The 19,012-nt window shown below is 38.8% G+C and overlaps 1 protein-coding gene across 8 annotated transcripts in view; it reads left to right on the top strand.

Moving 5' to 3' along the window:
* Nucleotides 1-19,012, top strand: part of TPK1 (thiamin pyrophosphokinase 1) — a 300,163-nt gene that overhangs the window by 267,166 nt on the left and 13,985 nt on the right. Inside the window, exon 9 of one of the 8 annotated variants that reach the window (XM_032700114.1) lies at nucleotides 15,224-15,270. The exons of the other annotated variants lie outside the window; for them this stretch is intronic. Coding sequence (XP_032556005.1) covers nucleotides 15,224-15,255 — 32 coding nt within the window. The 3' untranslated portion in view covers nucleotides 15,256-15,270. Of the gene's footprint in view, nucleotides 1-15,223; nucleotides 15,271-19,012 lie in introns of those variants that run through there. 8 annotated transcript variants of the gene reach the window in all.

The following is a 19,012-nucleotide window of genomic DNA, read 5'->3' as shown; positions in this document are numbered from 1 at the left end:
AGCAATCGTTTGACAGATCCTAACTTGCTGAATCAGCAGGTTTTCCAAATACAGAATTTTGAACCAATTTCTTGTTGAATTGTTTTCCCTTAATGCAGAAATTTGGTTTTGAATTAATTTAACCTGCAGAACATCGAACTTTGGCACTTGAAAGTCTCTATTTCTGCTACTACTTTTATGTTCCTCATATTCCAATATTCTTATCATGGCCTGAGGCCACCTAGTTTGGCTGTTCACCCCCATTCTTTGTGCTCTTACCTTCATGTTTCTCCGGTGAGTACCAGAGCACTCTATAAAACCATGGACAAGTAAAAGAGGGGTTGGTTTGTTTGTTTGTTTTTAACAAAGTATTAATGAACAACTTTTTCAGTAATAATAATAATGGCCCATAGTTTAGGACACAACACCTAATAGCACTGAATAGTCAGTGCACTTTACAAGCCAGCATTTCTACATATTGAATAAAAACTGTTCGTGTGAAATATGTCTTTCTTGGTTGAAAAGTAGCTGAAGTTCTGCATGAGCTTCTACAGTGTGTTAAACCTCAGACAGAGAGCACTGAGCTATAAAATTGATGCAAAGCCTAAAAGTCTCAAGGAAGTAGGGCAGCTTTGCCTCCCTCTGCTAGCAGGAGAATTGATGCTACATGTAGGAGACTGGTGTGCCAAGAGTTGCTAATATGGTGTTCTTAAGTATGAACATGTGCTGCATGTGAAATGTGACCTTGAAACATGCAGTTCATGAAGTAAATATTTCCTCAGACAAAGAAATTTGACAACTTTCAGGGTCACACATATTTACAAGAAGTGTATGAGCTAAGCACTGCAGAGGTTACTGTATTTTGCTTTGATTTGCTTTAAACTGGTACAAATCATAAATTACTCAATTAACCTCAGTAGGGTAACTTTGGGGTTACATTGTAACTATTAGAAGCCAGGATGAGTTTGACATTGATTTTATGCACCTTTGAGCAAGAGGTAACGTTTAAACTGCAACATCTAAGAGCAGCCATGCTGACTGCATACTTACATGTGCCTGACATAGGGAGATGTGTGATGACCCTTCCCTTCTTTAGATGGGAAGAACAATACTCTCCTGCTTATGCATCACCAACACAAAGTGGAAACCAACATCTTCTGTTTATCTCAGAGGTGGTGACATCTGAATGGATTACAAGAAACAACTAGGCAGTATCCCTCCCACCATCCTTCCTTCTTCCCTGGAATATACCTTGGCATTACAGAGTGCAGTTCTCTTACTTTCTCATTAGAGGTGTAATCTCTGTCAAACTCTAGACCTATAGTAGCTGTTCTTCAAATTTTGGTGTGTAAATATTTAACAGTGCTTATGAATTAGACCCTTCCTCATGCAGTTAAATAAATAAAAACATAACAAAAACAATAAAACCTTGTTGCAACGAACCAGTGTTTCCAACTGTAAATGCAGTGTAAAATCAAGGATGGCACTAGAGTGCAATATCCTGCTTAGAGATCAGTTGCCAACATTAGTGCTCAAAGACATGGGCATTTGAAGGTTTCTGTCATGAAGGAAGGACTAGGACTGACTATTCCAGTGTTCATTTAAGGAATCTTAGTTTTTTTCCCCCGTAAGTACTGTTGTGAAAGAAGGATTTTTCTACTCTTTCACCTGTTTAATGCTATGTAAAGATTGCTTAACTGGTGTTAAAGCGAACTACATTTTTATAGCAGGAAAGAAGATGCCATGGAAAGTTTTCCTGTTTGCCTTTTTGTGACTTTTGGTCCTGCTATATACTTTTGACAGTTCTCAGTGCTTGCAGTATTGTTTGCACATCATTAACAATTTATACTCCGTGTCAAGATTTAGATAAGCTAATGACAAGTCAGATAATATATGTGCTCATTTGCACACACATAAAAATATCTTGGATAAAGAGGTACAGCAAACTGCAGAAAAGTTGCTGAATACTTTATGGTTACTTGTGTTTTATTGCTCAGTGGACATCTTGAGAATAAATTGTCTTATATTGTAGTAGTAAGAAACTTTTCCGTATGCATCTATAATGTCTTTTCTCATGGGGAAAAAGTTTAAAACTGTGAGGTCTGTATTTTGGGGTTTTTTCTGTTTTAACTACAAAAAGCTATATTTGAATATAGCACAATGCTATATTCTAGGATCATTTACACTATATAAGTGGATATTTGCATACATACAAATGCACATTCAAGTCTTAACATCTCTAGGTCTAGTGTACCTATATGTCTTGTTGGCTAAGAAGGTATAAACATACGCTGTCATCATGCCATCAGGTAGACTTTCAGTGAGATAAGACCTGTAGTAATGTCCCCAAAAAATGAGAAAACTATTCAAATTCCCATTTCCAAAGCAGTAAATTTGTTTGACAAATGCAGTGATTCTTTTTTCTCGTCTTGAAGAGGAAGACAAGCATCTTCCCCATCCTGGAGCAGTTTAAGTGTTTCATGTAGGAGTGTGTTCACCACCTAATTGACTCTGGCTTGTTACATGTTGTCAAAGTTTCCACATGTTTATGGACGTATGCAGAAGGAAGAAAAACCCTGTCCACCTCCCCATGCCTCTTAGTGGGCAGGTGGCCTTGCAAGGCAGGAGTAGTGAGAAATAGCAGCTTTGGTAAGCACTCGCATGGTTTGGTGTTAGAAAGCAAATTGGTGAGGTTTGACAGGTCGGTAATTCTGTCATAGCTGGCTTTACCTGAGAGAGTTTTATAGCAGGAGTGCACTCTATATTAATAATGTGTAAAGACGTAGCTGCCCTTCTGGTGCAGGCAGCATCCCAAGAAAACATTAATCATGTTTTCCTGAAGCAGCCGAATTGATTTCTTGGGAGAAAAATTTCTTTGTCTACTCCCCAGCCATTTCTGAACCCATCACCAGCTTACAGTGATCTGAGCAGCTAATGAACAAATAATTACCACCTGTTGATCACCCAGGAGAAAGGGTACAAATATTGTTTTAGGTTCTGAGCGTAAGTCACTTCACTTTTACCGGGGTGTAATGACCATTTTGTTCTGTCACCTGTTTTATGTTTAGGGATTTTTCTTCTCTTTTCAATCCTTGGGTTACACAGAAAGTTATGTTATATTTGCTATGCTAGGAACAGCTTACATTTATTTATTTTAGGTTTTAATACAATACCTGTTGCAGCATCCTATGTAAGCTTTCACAAACAAAGGAAAGCTGTTTAGGTTTTGTTTACTTTGTTTGTATTTGCACAGTTCTCCCCAAGATGTAGCTCAGTTCTGCCTGACAAGTGAGAAGATGGCTAAAAATGGAGCCCATTAACCCAAGCAGAGCCAATGCTCCATGAGCTATAGGTGAGGGTAGGAGAGAAAAGGAGAGGGAAAGAGTAAGAGCAGCTAGGATAGTCTGATGTGAACATGGAGAGTATTGAAAGACCCCTTTATTGCGGTTGTCCCATCATGATGGATTAGCACAGAAGGCCCTTAATGTAATTCCTTGCATTCCTTGCCATGGCCCCTGTGCAGACCTGATGCTACATAGTGGGAGAGGTGTATCATTACTCCCTCTCCTCCTCTACCAGGCTTGCTATTCCATCAGTCTGCTGTCAGAGCAGGTCACCTGTGCACTTCCTGATCTGCTGCAGGCCAACTTAGCTTTAACAGTTCCAATTGGTTGGCTGAGCTAACCTGATTTATTTTTGTGTCCAAAGGAAGTAAGGGACAGTCAATTTTTAAAGGCTTGCTGTGCCAAGCAGGGGAAATGAGCATTTGATATGGAGACATACCTGTACCTGAAAAGAGATGTCTGCCTGCAGAGCTCAGATCTAAATGACAGGATCTGCCACTACTCAAAGCTTGACCAGTTGAATTTTCATTTTGTATTGATTTTTTTTCAGGTTTTGATCAACATGAAATGTTCACATACTAGGTAGAGTTAGCTTAAGTCATTCTCCATGAAGTCACATCATTTGTACCAGACTGTTTTGATTGAGTTCCTGCCTACACATAGGAGACATGCCCCAGGTGAGCTGGTTATTACAGTCATGATTCACACCAGTCTCATTTAAACTTCACTTGTGTTTTGGCTGTCTCTTCGTTTTTCTGCTCCACAGCATCTGCAGGTGAGGTGGCAAGAACGAATATCAGCTGGCATTTCTTAACATAAGCTCTTTAGTGGCCTGCTTCTCCTAGAAATTTGCCCCTGTAGGTGACCCCAAACTGAATTCTCTTGAAACTGAAAAGTGTGAGCTGCAGTAGAGAAGAAAATGTTCCCCTCTTCACTACTGGCCTCTTCTTCTTGGGAATACAGGGTTTCAGGTCTGTTTAAAGAATACGAAGAGAATCACTTTCAAGGTGGACACCACAATTATTTACACTTTGCTGTGTTGCTGTTGTTAGCCCTTCCAGTTCCATATGCTTATGATCCACAATATTCAAGAAGGTCACAAGCAGTGAATGAGAAGTGGCCTAGAAGTGTCCTCCAGAAACCTCTTTTAGGGCCCCTCCATCACCTATTTTGAATCATTTTATGCTTCTAGTTTAGGTATGATTTAGAGGCTTAAAATCAGGCAACTCAGTCCCTCTTGTGATGCAATGCAATGGTGGGGTTCTTCTGTGCAGTTCTGGAATTACTCTTATTTAGACATCAAATTAAATGTCTAAAGAAAAATTTTATTAACATTTACTCATGAGACTATTAGAGGAAGTTTCATTATTCAAATGCATTTGTATTGTACTTGTTTGTGGGGTGATAGCAGGTAATGTAAATAAGACAGAGCTAAAGAAGTATTAAAAAGTTTATCAAAGTTTTATAAAATATATATTCATTTTTGTCTTTTGACACTGGTTAAAGTCCTGAGGTCCTTGCTTTGCTTAACTCCAGATCTTCTTTGGGCCACATAAAACAAAGCTGAACCATAAGTCTCAGCATTTAGAAGTAAATAGCCTGTCATAACTGATTCATCCTTGAAAAAAGATTGCTCTAATGATTATATAACCATTATTTATATATAATTTATATTATTTATATGTAATATAAAGGCATTATTGTCAGTTACAGCTGAAGTTGCAACTGGGTTAATACTGGCCTAATATTATGATTTTATTCATACAGGTCTGATTCCATGTGAAAAACCCTTTGCTTCACCATAAATAACTTCTTTGTTGTTTCTTTTCCATTATAGCTTCAGTCTTAAGGAAAACTTTTTTCTCTTTAATACTGGAAGCATACTCAATGAGTTATGTTCTCATAAATGTCTTGCCTTAAAACATTTAAAAGGGAGGGATCTCTTTTCCATGCATTTTCCTCGTATTTATTAGGGTAGAAGTGTTTGATTTGTTGTTGATTTTACTTTGCAGAGATGTCTTCTTTATCTTTGTTATTTGTAACATGCTCAGTCCATGAGCATGAGAGGTGCCTTATGGGTTTACAAGATAAGTAAACATGAGGAGTGATACTGTGCAAATTTCTCTCTTCTTCACTTCCACCTCTCTATGTTCACATTGCATAGGATTGATTTTCAAAAGACAAAATAAATATGGAAACCTGGCAGCTGAAAGCACCATCAACAGGGAACTTGTGGCCTGATTACACTGTAGGAAAGAGATGTTTGTTTTATTCTGACTTATGAACAGGGCAATGACTGCCCAGGTGCTGGGCCAGCATCAGCTATTTACTTTCCTGCATAAAGAGAAATGAAAAGCATCAGACAGCAGAAGGAGCAAATTTATTTTTTTTAAATATCTCAGCTAAGTGGATCACAGTGCTACTGGTGAGCAGCAATCTATCTTTGCTGTTCTGAAGAACACGTTAACCTTTCTGGAGACCGCATCTCACTGTAGGGTTTTGTCCTGAAATTTCTCTTTCCCAATCAAAGTCCTCACCCATAGTGCCTTTTAAGTGAGGAGTGAACAAATGGCCTCAATACCAAGGTGAAGCAAGCTCATGCTGTTTCTCACCTTGTGAGATTTCAAAGCATTTCAGACACCAGGGCTGAATTCAGCATTGCCACAACTAGAGCTGTACATAGGACAAAAACCTTTCAGCACTGCTGGAATAAACACAGTATTAAGTCAGGTCCAGAATATTCCACAGGCAAAACTACTCACAGAATCGTAATTCAAGGGTCTGAATAAAACACCTCTATCAAAGAGGCAGGAATTGGGAGAAAAAATAGCTCCTGTGTAAGTGTTTAAAATTATATCTTAATGGATGGGTAAAAAGGACACAAATAATTCTCATCAAGATCAGTTGAAAGGGACTAAGTGATACTGCTAACAGTGCTTTTGGTTTATTTTGTGAAATAAATGCATATCTTGTATGTATGTGTGCAAAATCCATGTATATGAGGGCCTATGTAGGAAAAATTACTTCAGCATTATATTAAATGAGTAGCTAATCATCTCAAGCTGATAACATCATAATACCATTCAAAGCATTATAAGCAAATTCTTTTCCTCCATCATCTTTAATTATTTTATATAGGCCAAAAACTTTGAAAACTATGAGAAGGTATATTGATATAGCTCTTCTTTGGCTGCCTGGTGGGTTTTCTTTGTAGAACAAAGAAAGCATAATGGAATACTGTGCTGGTTTAAAGGTAAACTGGCAGGGAAAATGAACCCAACTCAAAAGAGACATTATAAGTCAGAATAACAATTTAATAAAATAATACAATAAATACGATTATACAGACAAACAATTGGTTTTAACCCACAAAACCCAGATGTATAACCCAGCACCCTGGGGCATGAACAGAGTGGTGTTCTTTGGGCCCCCTTTACAAAGTAAAAAGAGAGGGAAAAAACCTGTTGGTGAGAGTGCTGTTGCAGTCTGGTCAAGAGTGATGGTTGCAGTCCGGTCGAGAGTGGTGGTTGCAGTCTGGTCGAAAAGTGGTGATCTGCAGTCCAGTTGAGAGTGGTGGTCTCAGTCTGGTTGAGAGTGGTGATCTGCAGTCTTCCTCTGGATCCCACGAGTGGTTAAAAAGTTCCAAGACTCCAAGATTATATATCCTCCAGTTCAGGCAGGAATGCCCAGTACCTCCCTCAGGATGGGGAGTTCCACAAAGGGTGTGAGGACAGGGGGCACCCTCCTATCTCACAGGCTTCTTAACACCCAGTTTATAGCCTGAGGAGTCAGGGGGGCTCTGGGCAGGTGGTGTAAATGGTCTATTGATAACAGTTTCTGGGAAATGGCATGGAAGGCTATAAAATGCACAGTTTTGGGTTACACCCATACAGTGATGAACTGGTCCCAGCTGTTCTAAATAGGACAAATACTTATTAATTTCAGATATTTTTTGTTTGTTTGTTTTTAAGCTGAAATACTTCAATTACAAACAGAAGGGATTAATTACACAGGAACTGATAATTGGTTCTCAGTGTCTGACATTATTTTTCATGTGCATGAGGAAGTTACAGGAGTTTTGACTGATGTGGAAAATAACAGTACAATGGTTTTAAATTGCAAAAGGTATTAGGCATTTTTCCCTAACTATGCATTTTCCGTGCTACCATGACCAAAATGTTTACACACCCTGTGCTAAGTGTCCTGATTTTTCAGAGATGCTTAACAAATTGCCTCTGATAACCACGTTTAATAACCGTTACAGATAAAAATACCCCAAAGTCTTGAAAATATCACCCTTTAATCCATCCTTAGTTTGCTTAGCACAGATTACTGTTACTTCTAAAATCGGACTATGTACTTGGATTCTACCTGTGTTGTATGTCATGGATTGTATTTCTAAGCTGATGAAATTTCATTTTTCAGTCATTGCTATGACATTTAGAAGCTATAAGCAAGTTTAAAAAAGAGTGTATTAACATACAGTATATATACAATACCTTCCTCCAAAGGCTCTTAATCTTGGGAAAAAAATTAAATAGCAGGAAAATAAAGCAAGGAGAGTGTAGCAATAGAAGGAAGTGGATTTGCATTAACCGGAGGTCACAGCCAGGGAAAGCATTTTCCTTTTAAAAAACTAAATTAATATTATTTTTAAATTAATATTAATTTTTATTGGCATAGCTGTTTTTTCTGTCTCCCAGGTGATACATTTCTTTAGTAAGACATACTGATTTGTTAAAAAAGTAAAGTATGATTCTTTTTACCTGATTGTTTCTTAAGTACCTTTGTAGACATAAGGAACAAATATCACCTCATGGTATCTTTCTACCTTTTCTCTACTCAGAAGAGAATTTAAATCCACAGCATATAAACATATTTTTCTGTTCTATTGTTTTTATATTATTCTAGGGCTCTGAAACTGTTTGAATTGTATCTTTCACAGCATATGATCTCTTATGCTCCATCTGTTTGATGAATTAAACATAATAATGACTATTAACCTTCATTACAGGGCTTCTCTGCTTTTTAAGGTGGATATGCATTTTTCACCAATTTTTACATTAGTGATTACTGAAATTGGAACATAAAATATATGCTACATTTGCTCATTGGTTTTATGGCAGAAATTGATATTTGCTTTCTGACTCTCTTATGGGTTAACACAGTATGTAAAAAAAGTTTCATTTCAGTACAAAGAATGAAAAGGAGAGAAAATCTTGGCCGCTTTCTCAGTTGTGGTGCATTGGATTCCTGGGGTGCACATAGGCAGGATTTGAGAATAAGTTTTGTCCAGTGTGGTGTCCTTAGAAAGCACTGTTTTTGTGATATGTGTGTGTTCACAGTAAATGGGCAGTTGCCAGGAAATACAAATTTAGAGCTCAATATGCAGCTCTTCAGCATCAGAGCTTGATCAAACCTGATTTTTTTAGCTCAGTCATTAGTACCAGCCAGAATAATCTCTTGAGACTTGATAAAATTGGTTTGCATATCAGTGACTACATTAAATACAAGGCTGAAGAAGGCCAAGGTGAATCAGAACATGCGATCTTAATTTTCCTTTGTTTCAAATGTGCCCATGAAGTGTGGAGGCAGTAAGTCATTATTTCACTGATCCTGTATTAGTATAAAGCTCACATTACAATGGGCCCTGTCCTGATTTTGTCATCTTTTCAAGCATTTAATATCATGCTGCTTGGAAGTCTTCGTGTGATCTACAGAGCTAACAAGGCGTGAGGCAGACCATTGTGGAAGACATTAGAAATAGCAAATGATTTGGAAAGCTGACACTCTTTCTAGAACAGATCTTTCTGCATGCATTTTGGGCAGAGTTCCTTCTCACTTGACAAACTGCAGGTGCTGAGTAGCTTGGAAAACTCAGGTTGTTATTTTGCTAAAAGAGTAGGTACTTCTTGTTGTGGGGAAGGGAGTCTGTGAAGGCTGAGTGTGGTGACTGGATGAAGGAAGAGCTTGCCAGCCTATGCAGGAAACATGAAGACTGATGGCTGGGTTTGAGAGGGAAGAGGAGTGGTCAGAGCACCTGAAGGACACCACATTGAGGGTGCCAGGGAGCAGCACCAACACACGGAGGTGAGAGGGAGGGTGGGAGACTGCATGCCCAAAAATTGGAATGAAGTAATGTGCATTTAAGCATAAATAAGATTGGTATTTGTCCTTCCATTAGTGGGTATTGTTTATACTGATTTAGAATGTTCTTCATTTTCTGCAAGTGGCATTGTAAAAATAGTGTAGGACACAGTACCACCCCTCAGGGATGTTGTGGACACCTGACACGCACTGCAGAGGTCCCTTCAGCCTCAGGTGCTGAGGGGCAGCGTGGAGTTTGATGTCCAGCCCTGCTGCTCCTAAGAAACGGGGAATGGCATTAATCCCCCACTGCTGCTGGGTGAGTGGAGCTTCACCATTCCTTTCTTAGCTTTGTCACCTCAAAATCAGGTGGCCTTAGTGGGCCAAAGGACAAGGCCTGACTCAGTAGGACTCTGGGCTGGCTGGAAGAAAAACAGTGCATCTCATAAAGGTAAAGCACCTCCAGACATGAACTAACATCACTTCGGTATACATAAAAGCATTCAAGATTTTAAAGTCAGATGTCTCTGGATCATCCTTGGCTCTACATAGATGCTTTGTAATCCCTGGTAAGCTTATAAATTCCTTCTGTCTATTGATAAAATAATACATGAATACTAACTGTAGTGGACTGTATACCTATCATGGGTCCAGACCTTACTATTAGATTTTCAATTCAAGGCACTTGTATAGAAAATCTATTTTCAGTCATTTATAGAGGCTTCTAAAATTTTACTGGTTATAGTCTTTCTCAAATCATTGTATGATTTCACTGATGGCAGCTGAAGTATAGACTCAGGCTTGCAAGCCATAGTTTCCATAAAATTTTGTTAAATTCCTTTTTATATATTAGCCCTGCCGTTTGCAGCAAAAACCAGGGAACATAAGTGTTATAGGTAAGTTTTATTAGCCTTTCTTTAGGATGATCTGCACTATGCACTTACAGCTTTCACACACATAATTAATGCAGTCAGCCCAAATTCACTGCAAAAATGCCACATCACCCTCGATGTGTTTCATATACTGTATATATTTTTGTGTGGTAAGTACATGTATCACTGGATGTAATTACAGTGAACATCTGTGTGTATATGTACACTACTTTTCTTCATGATAATAGCAGAAAAATTGAGGTAATTGGTGATGATTTTTTTGAATTAGTTATCCTGGCTTCTAATCCCGTGATCACTTTACACAAGGACAAAGCAAGGGTGTTTTCCCTGGGCATGTATAATAGTCATTCCCACTACCCAACTATAGTTATCTGAACATAAAAAAAAAAGCTTTAATAACACAGTAAATTTACAGCCTTTTCTGTGCTTGACAAAATTCTAGCCATAATTTGATTTGGCCATATATACAATATATGTTTTTATTTAAGTAATCATGACTGAGGAAGAGAAAGTTTCCTGAAAATTAATGGCTGGCTGAAAAATTTTATAGCCCAAATTCAGCCAAGGGCCATTAATCCCAACTGGTCAATTCTCCATGAAATGCCTTATGTCAGGGGTCATTTGTTACATTCCCATCCTTCCCACCCACCAATAGAGAAGTAAAATTAAATGTTACTTTCCTCCTATGGCATCACTGAGCCTTGAAGCAGCCACTGGAAGGCCCTGCTAGAAAATGTTGTTATTGCTGCCTGGCGATGAAGGTTTCTCAGTGGACGAGTGATGGAGAATGTTTCGAGAATGGTCTTTCACTGTCTATTACTTTACATTTCTAAGTGAATAAAGCTCTTCAGTTTGCTTGTTGGAACGGACATGGAAATGAAAAGACTGCAATGTTTCCCTTGTCACTAGAAAAGTTGTGGCATTAGGAAGTTGGGGAGAGTTTGCATTCCGCATACATCACAAATCTGTCTTATCTATGATGACTGCCATCCTTCTAGGATCTTGTATTTATTCTGTTGTATTTAGTGACCAGTATTAAATACTTGCAAGTCTAATGTATTCTCTCTGAATATTTAATTCATTGTTGGTAAAAATTGGTGTATTCATTGGGGCTACATGGTGCTATTTCAAACTGGAGGACAGGGTACATGTACTGACTATTGAAGAGAATTAATGAGAAAACCAACAAAATAATTGCAACAGGCTGTCAAAAAGGTCATTGCTAAATATTCAGGGGGGAAAAAACCTCTTTGCATTTTTACATTCTTCAGAATCAGGTGAAAGCACTGCATTTGTTTTTGCAAAGCACGATGAAAACCACATCCGTATATCATTATATGTGGCAAATCTGTCACCAGGATCTGTCACCCAGCACTTCCCCTCTCTTGCTAGCAAACACATACACCTTTACTGAGGAAATAAGCTCTAATGACAAGGAATGATAACTTGTGGGTGGAAGGAACAGTGATGACAAAAAGCCCTCCACCTCTTGGGCTGAACTGGCACAGCTATACCTTCAATCATATTTCTGGCAGTCTTTTCCTGTCCTTCTCAGTTTATCCTGGGGCAAATTCACCTGCCCACAAGGGGCTTTTGTTGCTGCTTTTCAGGAATAGGAAAGAAAAGCAGTTGGTCACTGCCTGTTCAGCCTCATTAACCTTCAGAGTCATACACTTTAGGTTATAACTATTTATCTGTTTATTATGAGGTGGATTCTTAGATAGTAGTCCAGGAAACTAGAGACTTAATTTTAATTTCAACCTACTACCTCACTGAAAAGAAGGGTACGAGAACTGGGCTTTCATTCTTGCACTCATGAAATGGAACAACAAGCCTTTCCATTGTTAAAATTTTGACTTAAAATTGGAAGAAAGCATTACAAATACAAAACTGAACTTATGTTATTATTCTATTTAAGCACTAGAGTTCAAGTGGTTGACTTTGAATGGTCAGACAGTGTATCTGTATAGAGGGAAGATGTAAAAAGCCCATTATTTCAATTTCAAGTGCAAAAAGATTTTCGAGATCTCTCAAACTTCATTAGTACATGAAAGAAATACTTCATCTAGTATTTTATGGCTTTCCCTGGAAGTCTGCTTTAGTGATCACAATTTCAGAATATTGGATGATAGAAAGGGTACAGTGAGCCAAGGTGAGACAGAACATAATTGACTCCATTTCTTTAAACAGAGGGACTTTGATGATTTGAAACTTCTTCCATATCCCTTATGTAATACCTATATACAATGTAATATTGTTCGTAGCACTTATCTAAAAAGCACAACGAAGTAAAAGTGGATTTAATTCCCCATTACTTTTAATAAGATGGATTTTTTTTTTCAAGTGTTTTGTTGTGCAAACTGTGTCGGAAGCCATAGTCTTGCAAAGAGTTTCACACAAGTTGTGAAACAATAGTTCACACATTGTGCAGTGAGACTACTCATATGCATGGCTTTGCCTGTGGATGCTGGCATTTGCAGGATCACAGCCGTTTTCATTAAAATGCTTCATCTTTAAAGCAAATCACTTCTAATGAAATTACATGAGCTTGATAGCAACACCACCACCCAGACTGGATTTGCAATCTGGTTTTTTTAATTATGGAATTTAATTATTTTTCTTCTAATATTTACTATTGAATTTAGTTTTGATTTTGTTTTTATCACTTCAACATCCTAAATTTCAGGGATTCACTAAAATGTGTCACATCATTATAACCCTTATTATGAATTATTCACAGTAATTACTGAGTTGTTGCAAACTTCATTGTGAAATTTAAAGTACCAGAAAATCTGGTGGTGATGCTGTTTTATTCCTTGGATGTTCTTAAAATAAGTCAGAGTCAACAGATTGCAAAAATATGCAATTACAAAGTTATTAAAATGCAGATTTTTGGCAGGAAGCCACGGTAGTCTCCTATGTTCACAGCTGTCTATTTACAGCAAAACTACTCTGAGCAGCCTGTGGTGACTTCTTTGAGCTATTACAGCTGATTGGGTCAGGGCAGTGGCCTCTCTGAGGACAAAGTTCAGTAACTTTTTACATCCTGGGTCATAAGTTTCACTTGAAATTATTTTTTTAGGCAGGAGGGATTGATAGTGGACTGTCATCTTTTGTTCCCTGTCACGCTGATGGTAAGTCCAGGGTGCCTCTCCTGAGACTGTGTATGTACTGTACCTACTTCTACACAGATGGTTCCTTGGATTAGAGTGTAGACCATTCAGCAGCATAAATTTTGAATTACACTTTTGAGGTCAGTGTAACATGCATTTTCCCTGTTTGGAATTGGCTTTAATCATTGCTGCCTTCACAATTCTCTGAGAGCAGGGCATACTGGAATATTAACAAAGTGGCAGATGTCTTGCTTTAATGAAGAAGTAAGCACTGTCATTTTACCTTCATCCTGTCCCCCATAATGTCACGGGGTGCCCCAGTGGTTTTTTTCTTTCTCTCTGCGCAGTGACTTGGGAACAAAAATTATGACCTACTTAGTGTAAAAATAACTTTCAAAGCTGATGCTCAAAGGGTTGTGTGCAGATATTAAACACAGTTGCTGGCAGCCAAAAACTGCTATGGTTTAGCATCCAGGTAGGATCAATATATGGTGGCTCTTTCTCAGTGTGTGTTTTTGCAAGGTGCTTGCAGTATGAATTTCTATCATTCATTTGTGCAGCTTCTCCCTAGAAGCAAAGTTCTTTTCCCTCCATGAAATTATGAGACTGGCACAAACCATGAAAAGGAGGGAGAAAGTTCTGCAAAATAGCGTCTGTAGCATCTAAACAGCAACAATGAAATGAGCAAATCATCCCCGCTGTGTAGCTAGGGTGATGTTCCCAGAGTTTGGAGAGGCAGAAGTTCACAGTGTCTATGACAAAGTATAATAAAAGCATCTCCCCTTCTAAAGCTCAAACGTCTCGTAATGTTGGGGACTTGCTGGCTGTGTGAAGCAGATGTCATTAATATCAATGAGGGTCTATAACAGTCTCCCACAGGACAAGTGGCATTTAGAAATTCAAGACTGGAATAGAACAGGCCCATTAGAGAATATATTAGAATCAATTAGTATTATATTGTCCCATTATATAGGGGACTACCTGGTAATACTTTAACTTGTTCCTCCTAGAAATACCTTTCTTCTCTCTCAGTCAAGTCCAGTCTGTATTGTCCCAAAAATTCAAAATGTTTCCACCCTTTTCATAGATTTTCCTAACTGATAGTGAAGAGCCTAAAACTTTTAAGCCGTAAGTCATCATTTAAAAGCTGTGTGCATCCTGAGAAATTTTGCATGGGCAATAGCACAGAATATTGATATCTTAAAAGGAGGAAGATGCAGTGAAAATCCTAGCAGAACCTTTTAACCTCAGCATTGCCAGTACATACTGTTATACAGGAGCAGGTGTTTGGAGGTTACCATGAGCAGAGAGAAGTACATCAGAAGAGCTTCATCTTGAGGCTCTCTGGAGATGTAAGCACACCAGAGGACTGCATAGATGCAAAACAGTGGTGTCATTAAACCACTGAATTGTTATTCCCTGTGCTGGGGTTCCTGAGCCATGCAGGAGGCAGGCTGGATGCTGGTATTTCATGCGGCAGCTTGAGACTACTTTAGTTTATGCCTATAGACACAGCTCCCACAAGCAGTTCAGCTGATGTAGGAGTGGTGAAGCACAATGTGCTTTTCTTCTACCCTAACAGACCATCTCCTTGGCTGCAGAATGAAATGGTGAAAGAGGAGGAACCCAGCAGAGATTCTCCAAGGATCAGGGACTGTACCCTCATGAGCAAAGGCAGAACACTTGGTCATTTGCACAAAGGGCACTCCGCTGATTTCTATTCCCAGTCCTGATTTTCACTCTACGGGTGGAGAATTGGGCACCTAAACACAATGATGAGCATTTCCTATGCTGCTGGTAATCGCAGTTTTCAGAGTCCATGTGGGAAGAATACTATAAAAATCAGGACTGAAAAAGGTGCTGAAGAACATGAGGCCACTTCCCTTCATAATCTCCTCCCAGGAGCTCCCAGGTATGTTTTTCCTTATGCAGTTTTAAATGTCCTGAAACAAAAGAACATTAATATATGGGGCTCAAGGTCTGGGACCATGCTGAGACTCATCCAGAGGGATTGAGGAATGAGAGGAGAGAAAGTCTTTTCTGTATGCTGTAACTTAGAAATTGAATCTCCACAGGAGAAAAGACAAGGGGTCAGACTGCTTTAACAGAATAGAGTAGATTTTGATTCCCAGAGAAAACAAAGAGGGTTACAAAGGGTATTGGGTAGGGGATTTAAGAAGCTCTTGGGCAGGTGGGTGATGACGCTGGAACCAGCAAAATGTGTTGTGATCAGGGAGAGAAGATGAGCCGTTGCTGCATGGGTCTTACAGCACAGGGTGCTTGAGATGATGTAGGAGCAGACTGACATTACTAGCACATCATGTGCTCCTTCTGCATCAGTGTTGGTTGGTACAGAGTTAACAGCAGCTTTGACCATTAGATACTTTTTAGGATTAAACCAAGAAGGAAGGAGGCGAGCTTGCTTCGTATTCAGCAGGCCCCTGTCTGAGTACTCTTCCCCATTTTCTCTCGAAGTAATCTGTTATCGCATCTCAAGAGAAAAATGACCCCAATCTAAAGATTAATAGAGCAGTGTGTGGACGTTTCCAGTGATGTGTATGAAACTCATTTTTTTTGTTGCTGTATGCACTGAGGTGTCCTTTATCAGCAAATCTCTAGATCTTAAAAACTAGGCTGATTATTGAAGAGGGCAGCAAGCAGTTTAGGGCACATGGTGTTTTCTTATGACAGAAGTTTTGCTGTGAAGTACAGTAATTTATGTTGATAAATTGCAGCCATCAGAATGTCTCAAACGCTTCATAGGATGAATTTCTAGGCATACATCTCTAGTTTTAGTAGAGGAGGGCTGGGAAAGGGGTATTTGAGAGATTGGGGAAAAGATAACTCTTGCTTTTACTATTGCTTGAAAAGCAGTGCAGAGCTTTCATGTGTTCCTAAAATTGACTCGTTGTCACTAGGGTCAGATTAACCCACTTTTAGTTTAATGTGACAGGTTAAAAAACTTCCCTCCTCCATAACCAAGCTGCAACAAAAATGAAGGAGTCTATACAGTGTCAAGACTGAGTAGTTTTTGAACACTAGATCTTTCTTAGCTAAGGTTTTTTCGTTTTGGAGTTCTGTATGCATGCCAACATGTGAAGCCAGCTTGGTTCAGGCAAGTCATGTGTAAATGAAGCAAACCACCTTCATTTATTCAAGAGATACTGAAAATTAGCATAATTGTTTTAAGAAATACCACTTTGGGGAGAAAAGAGAGGAGTTTTCATACCGTGTTATTATTGATGTATCTTACTATCATTAAGGTTATAAATAAAGAGATTAATTTTTAAGTAGAAGGACTTTGCTAGGCTAAGTTTTGGCTTGTTTTACTTGCACTTTAAAGGCACTGGGGGGGTCTAGATGTTATTGTGAGAGGTTGCAAATATATCTGTCCTCTTTCCATCATGTTCTGTGGTCTGAGGTTTTAAAGGGAATTCTTTGGACTTCCATTCAGTATAACACAGGCTGGGTACTGAGGTTTCTATGACAACAGTGACATGTCTATGTGGATTTAGCTTAAGCACATAATTTAGTCCCTCTCTGAATTGTAGCCTACAGAAATGAACAGTGGACTAGACTGACTAGATAAGGTCCAAATTAGGCATGAATTTACCCTAAAGATGAGTGTGCATATGTCTTGAAGTTGCAGTTGTCCCTGAACATGATAGTGAATGTACTCAACTATCCTGAAGATTTGTACTATTTGAACCCCATATCCCTAAGGAATGATAGAGAGACCTACCAGGTATTTTCAAAGCAGGAAATATATTCAAAGTTTGACCTGTCATGACCCATCTAGATTTGCAGATCTTTTGCAAAGATGACCCTGGGTTACAGCCTCTGTAAAGAGGGAGTGGCTTAAGTTCTAGGATTTTCAGAGGGACAGAAACTGAAATTAGCCCTGTTAGCAATTAATGGGTTTTGAGGGAACGGTTTGGTGTTTTAGAGCATCATGAATCCATGCAGAACTTGCTAAAATAGTGGTGTTAATGCTACATCAAACTGAGTGGGCTGTGGCATATGGTCTGATATTAGTAACTGTAGAAGATCAGAATTTAAACAAAAAAAAATCCAACATTTGTTTTAGTTCTGGAAGAAAAGGTTTCTGTATTGACAGACAGAGAACTACTGTGCATGTCATTTCCTAACCTTATCTCCTACGACTTTGTTATACAGAGCTGCATGTATATATGCAGCAGGAGGCAAACTACAACATTACCTGTTTACTAATAATGGTAATTCCTTCAGGCTGAATGCAAGCATGGCATATTTTTATGAGACACTTGTAGAACTTTCTAAACAGCAGCAACTAGCAGTGATTTCTAGCATGCCTTCTGGAGCTCAGGAAAAGGGACTTTTACTCATCACTAAGAATAAGAGGCAGTTGGGGTTTGTTCAAATGAGCATTTTCCTCCTTGATATATATAATTCTGTCTCCAATTTTACCACAAGTGTCTTCAAGTTGTTATAATTTCTGTGTCTCCCTTTTTTTCTTCTCCAAGATTTCAACCTTCCATGCAAGTGATCTAGAACATACCAGTCTGCTGAAGATAAACTAAGATATAAACTGAGGTGGTATGTCTCTCTCGGTCGTGTACCATCTCCTAAAGCAAAAAAGTGAGACTTGAATTTTGAGTTCATCTTTCTAGTGCAAGGAAGCTTCTCGGGGTGTTAACTTTTGTTTCAATACCAAAAAAGGCTGATGGAATCAATTACAGCTTTTTCTTCTGTTTTCAGACCTGAACTAAAAAAGCACAAAAGCGTTCAGTGCACTTTTGCCTGGTGTACATTGCAATGTAATTGCATCATTCGATAAAAATTACCACTGACTCCACAGTGTAAGGGAGAAGGAAATGAGAAGCTGGCAGGCAAGTTCTGACTCACCTTAAATTATACATGAGGAGCATAGTGTATCAATGGAGGTGCAGATAGGATTAGTCCCTGGGGTTTGTTCGCAAATGAGAAGGGGGAGTAGGCTGGCAGACTCCTAAACTTATTAATTATTTTCTATTTGGAGAAGATGAAGTTTTGAAGAAAAACATCCAGTAATTACTGGGGTACTGTTTATACCATCATAAACTTGTGTCAACTTAACTGATTTTAATAATGATTATTATTACAAAAACCAGCAATTCTTATCTTCACCACTACACACGTGCTGTGGTAATGAGGAATTTTCCTTTTTTTTTCCTTCTCCCTTCTGCTTCTTCACACAATACCCAACTTAACTCAATTTTCTCTCCTCTTCTCCCCTAGCTGTCAATCACTGTCACATTACTTTGCATCATATGCATCAAGAAGAGCAGCTTTTTCCATCAAGTAAGCCAATTCTAAAGCTGCCTTCCCAGAGGCTACACAGATTGTGCAAGCTGGAGGAGCTCAGGAAAGAGTAAGCTGGACAATAACAAAGGCTCCCAGAGCTGCTTCTGCCTGCCAATCTCTCATGCAAGTATTCACAGGCACTATATATAGGGCATGCCTCCAGGGCCAGAACCACGGCTACCAGCTCAGCCAGCAGACCTCCTCTCCACACCATTAATCACAGTGGGGAGGAGGGAAACGGCTCATTACGCTACATCAATGATATTGTCCATTC

The sequence above is a fragment of the Chiroxiphia lanceolata genome, chromosome 1 (genome assembly GCF_009829145.1).
Source record: "Chiroxiphia lanceolata isolate bChiLan1 chromosome 1, bChiLan1.pri, whole genome shotgun sequence".
Classification (NCBI taxonomy): Eukaryota; Metazoa; Chordata; class Aves; order Passeriformes; family Pipridae; genus Chiroxiphia; species Chiroxiphia lanceolata.
The sequence above is the reverse complement of the archived record's forward strand: the minus strand, read 5'-3'. Positions and strand labels throughout refer to the sequence as shown.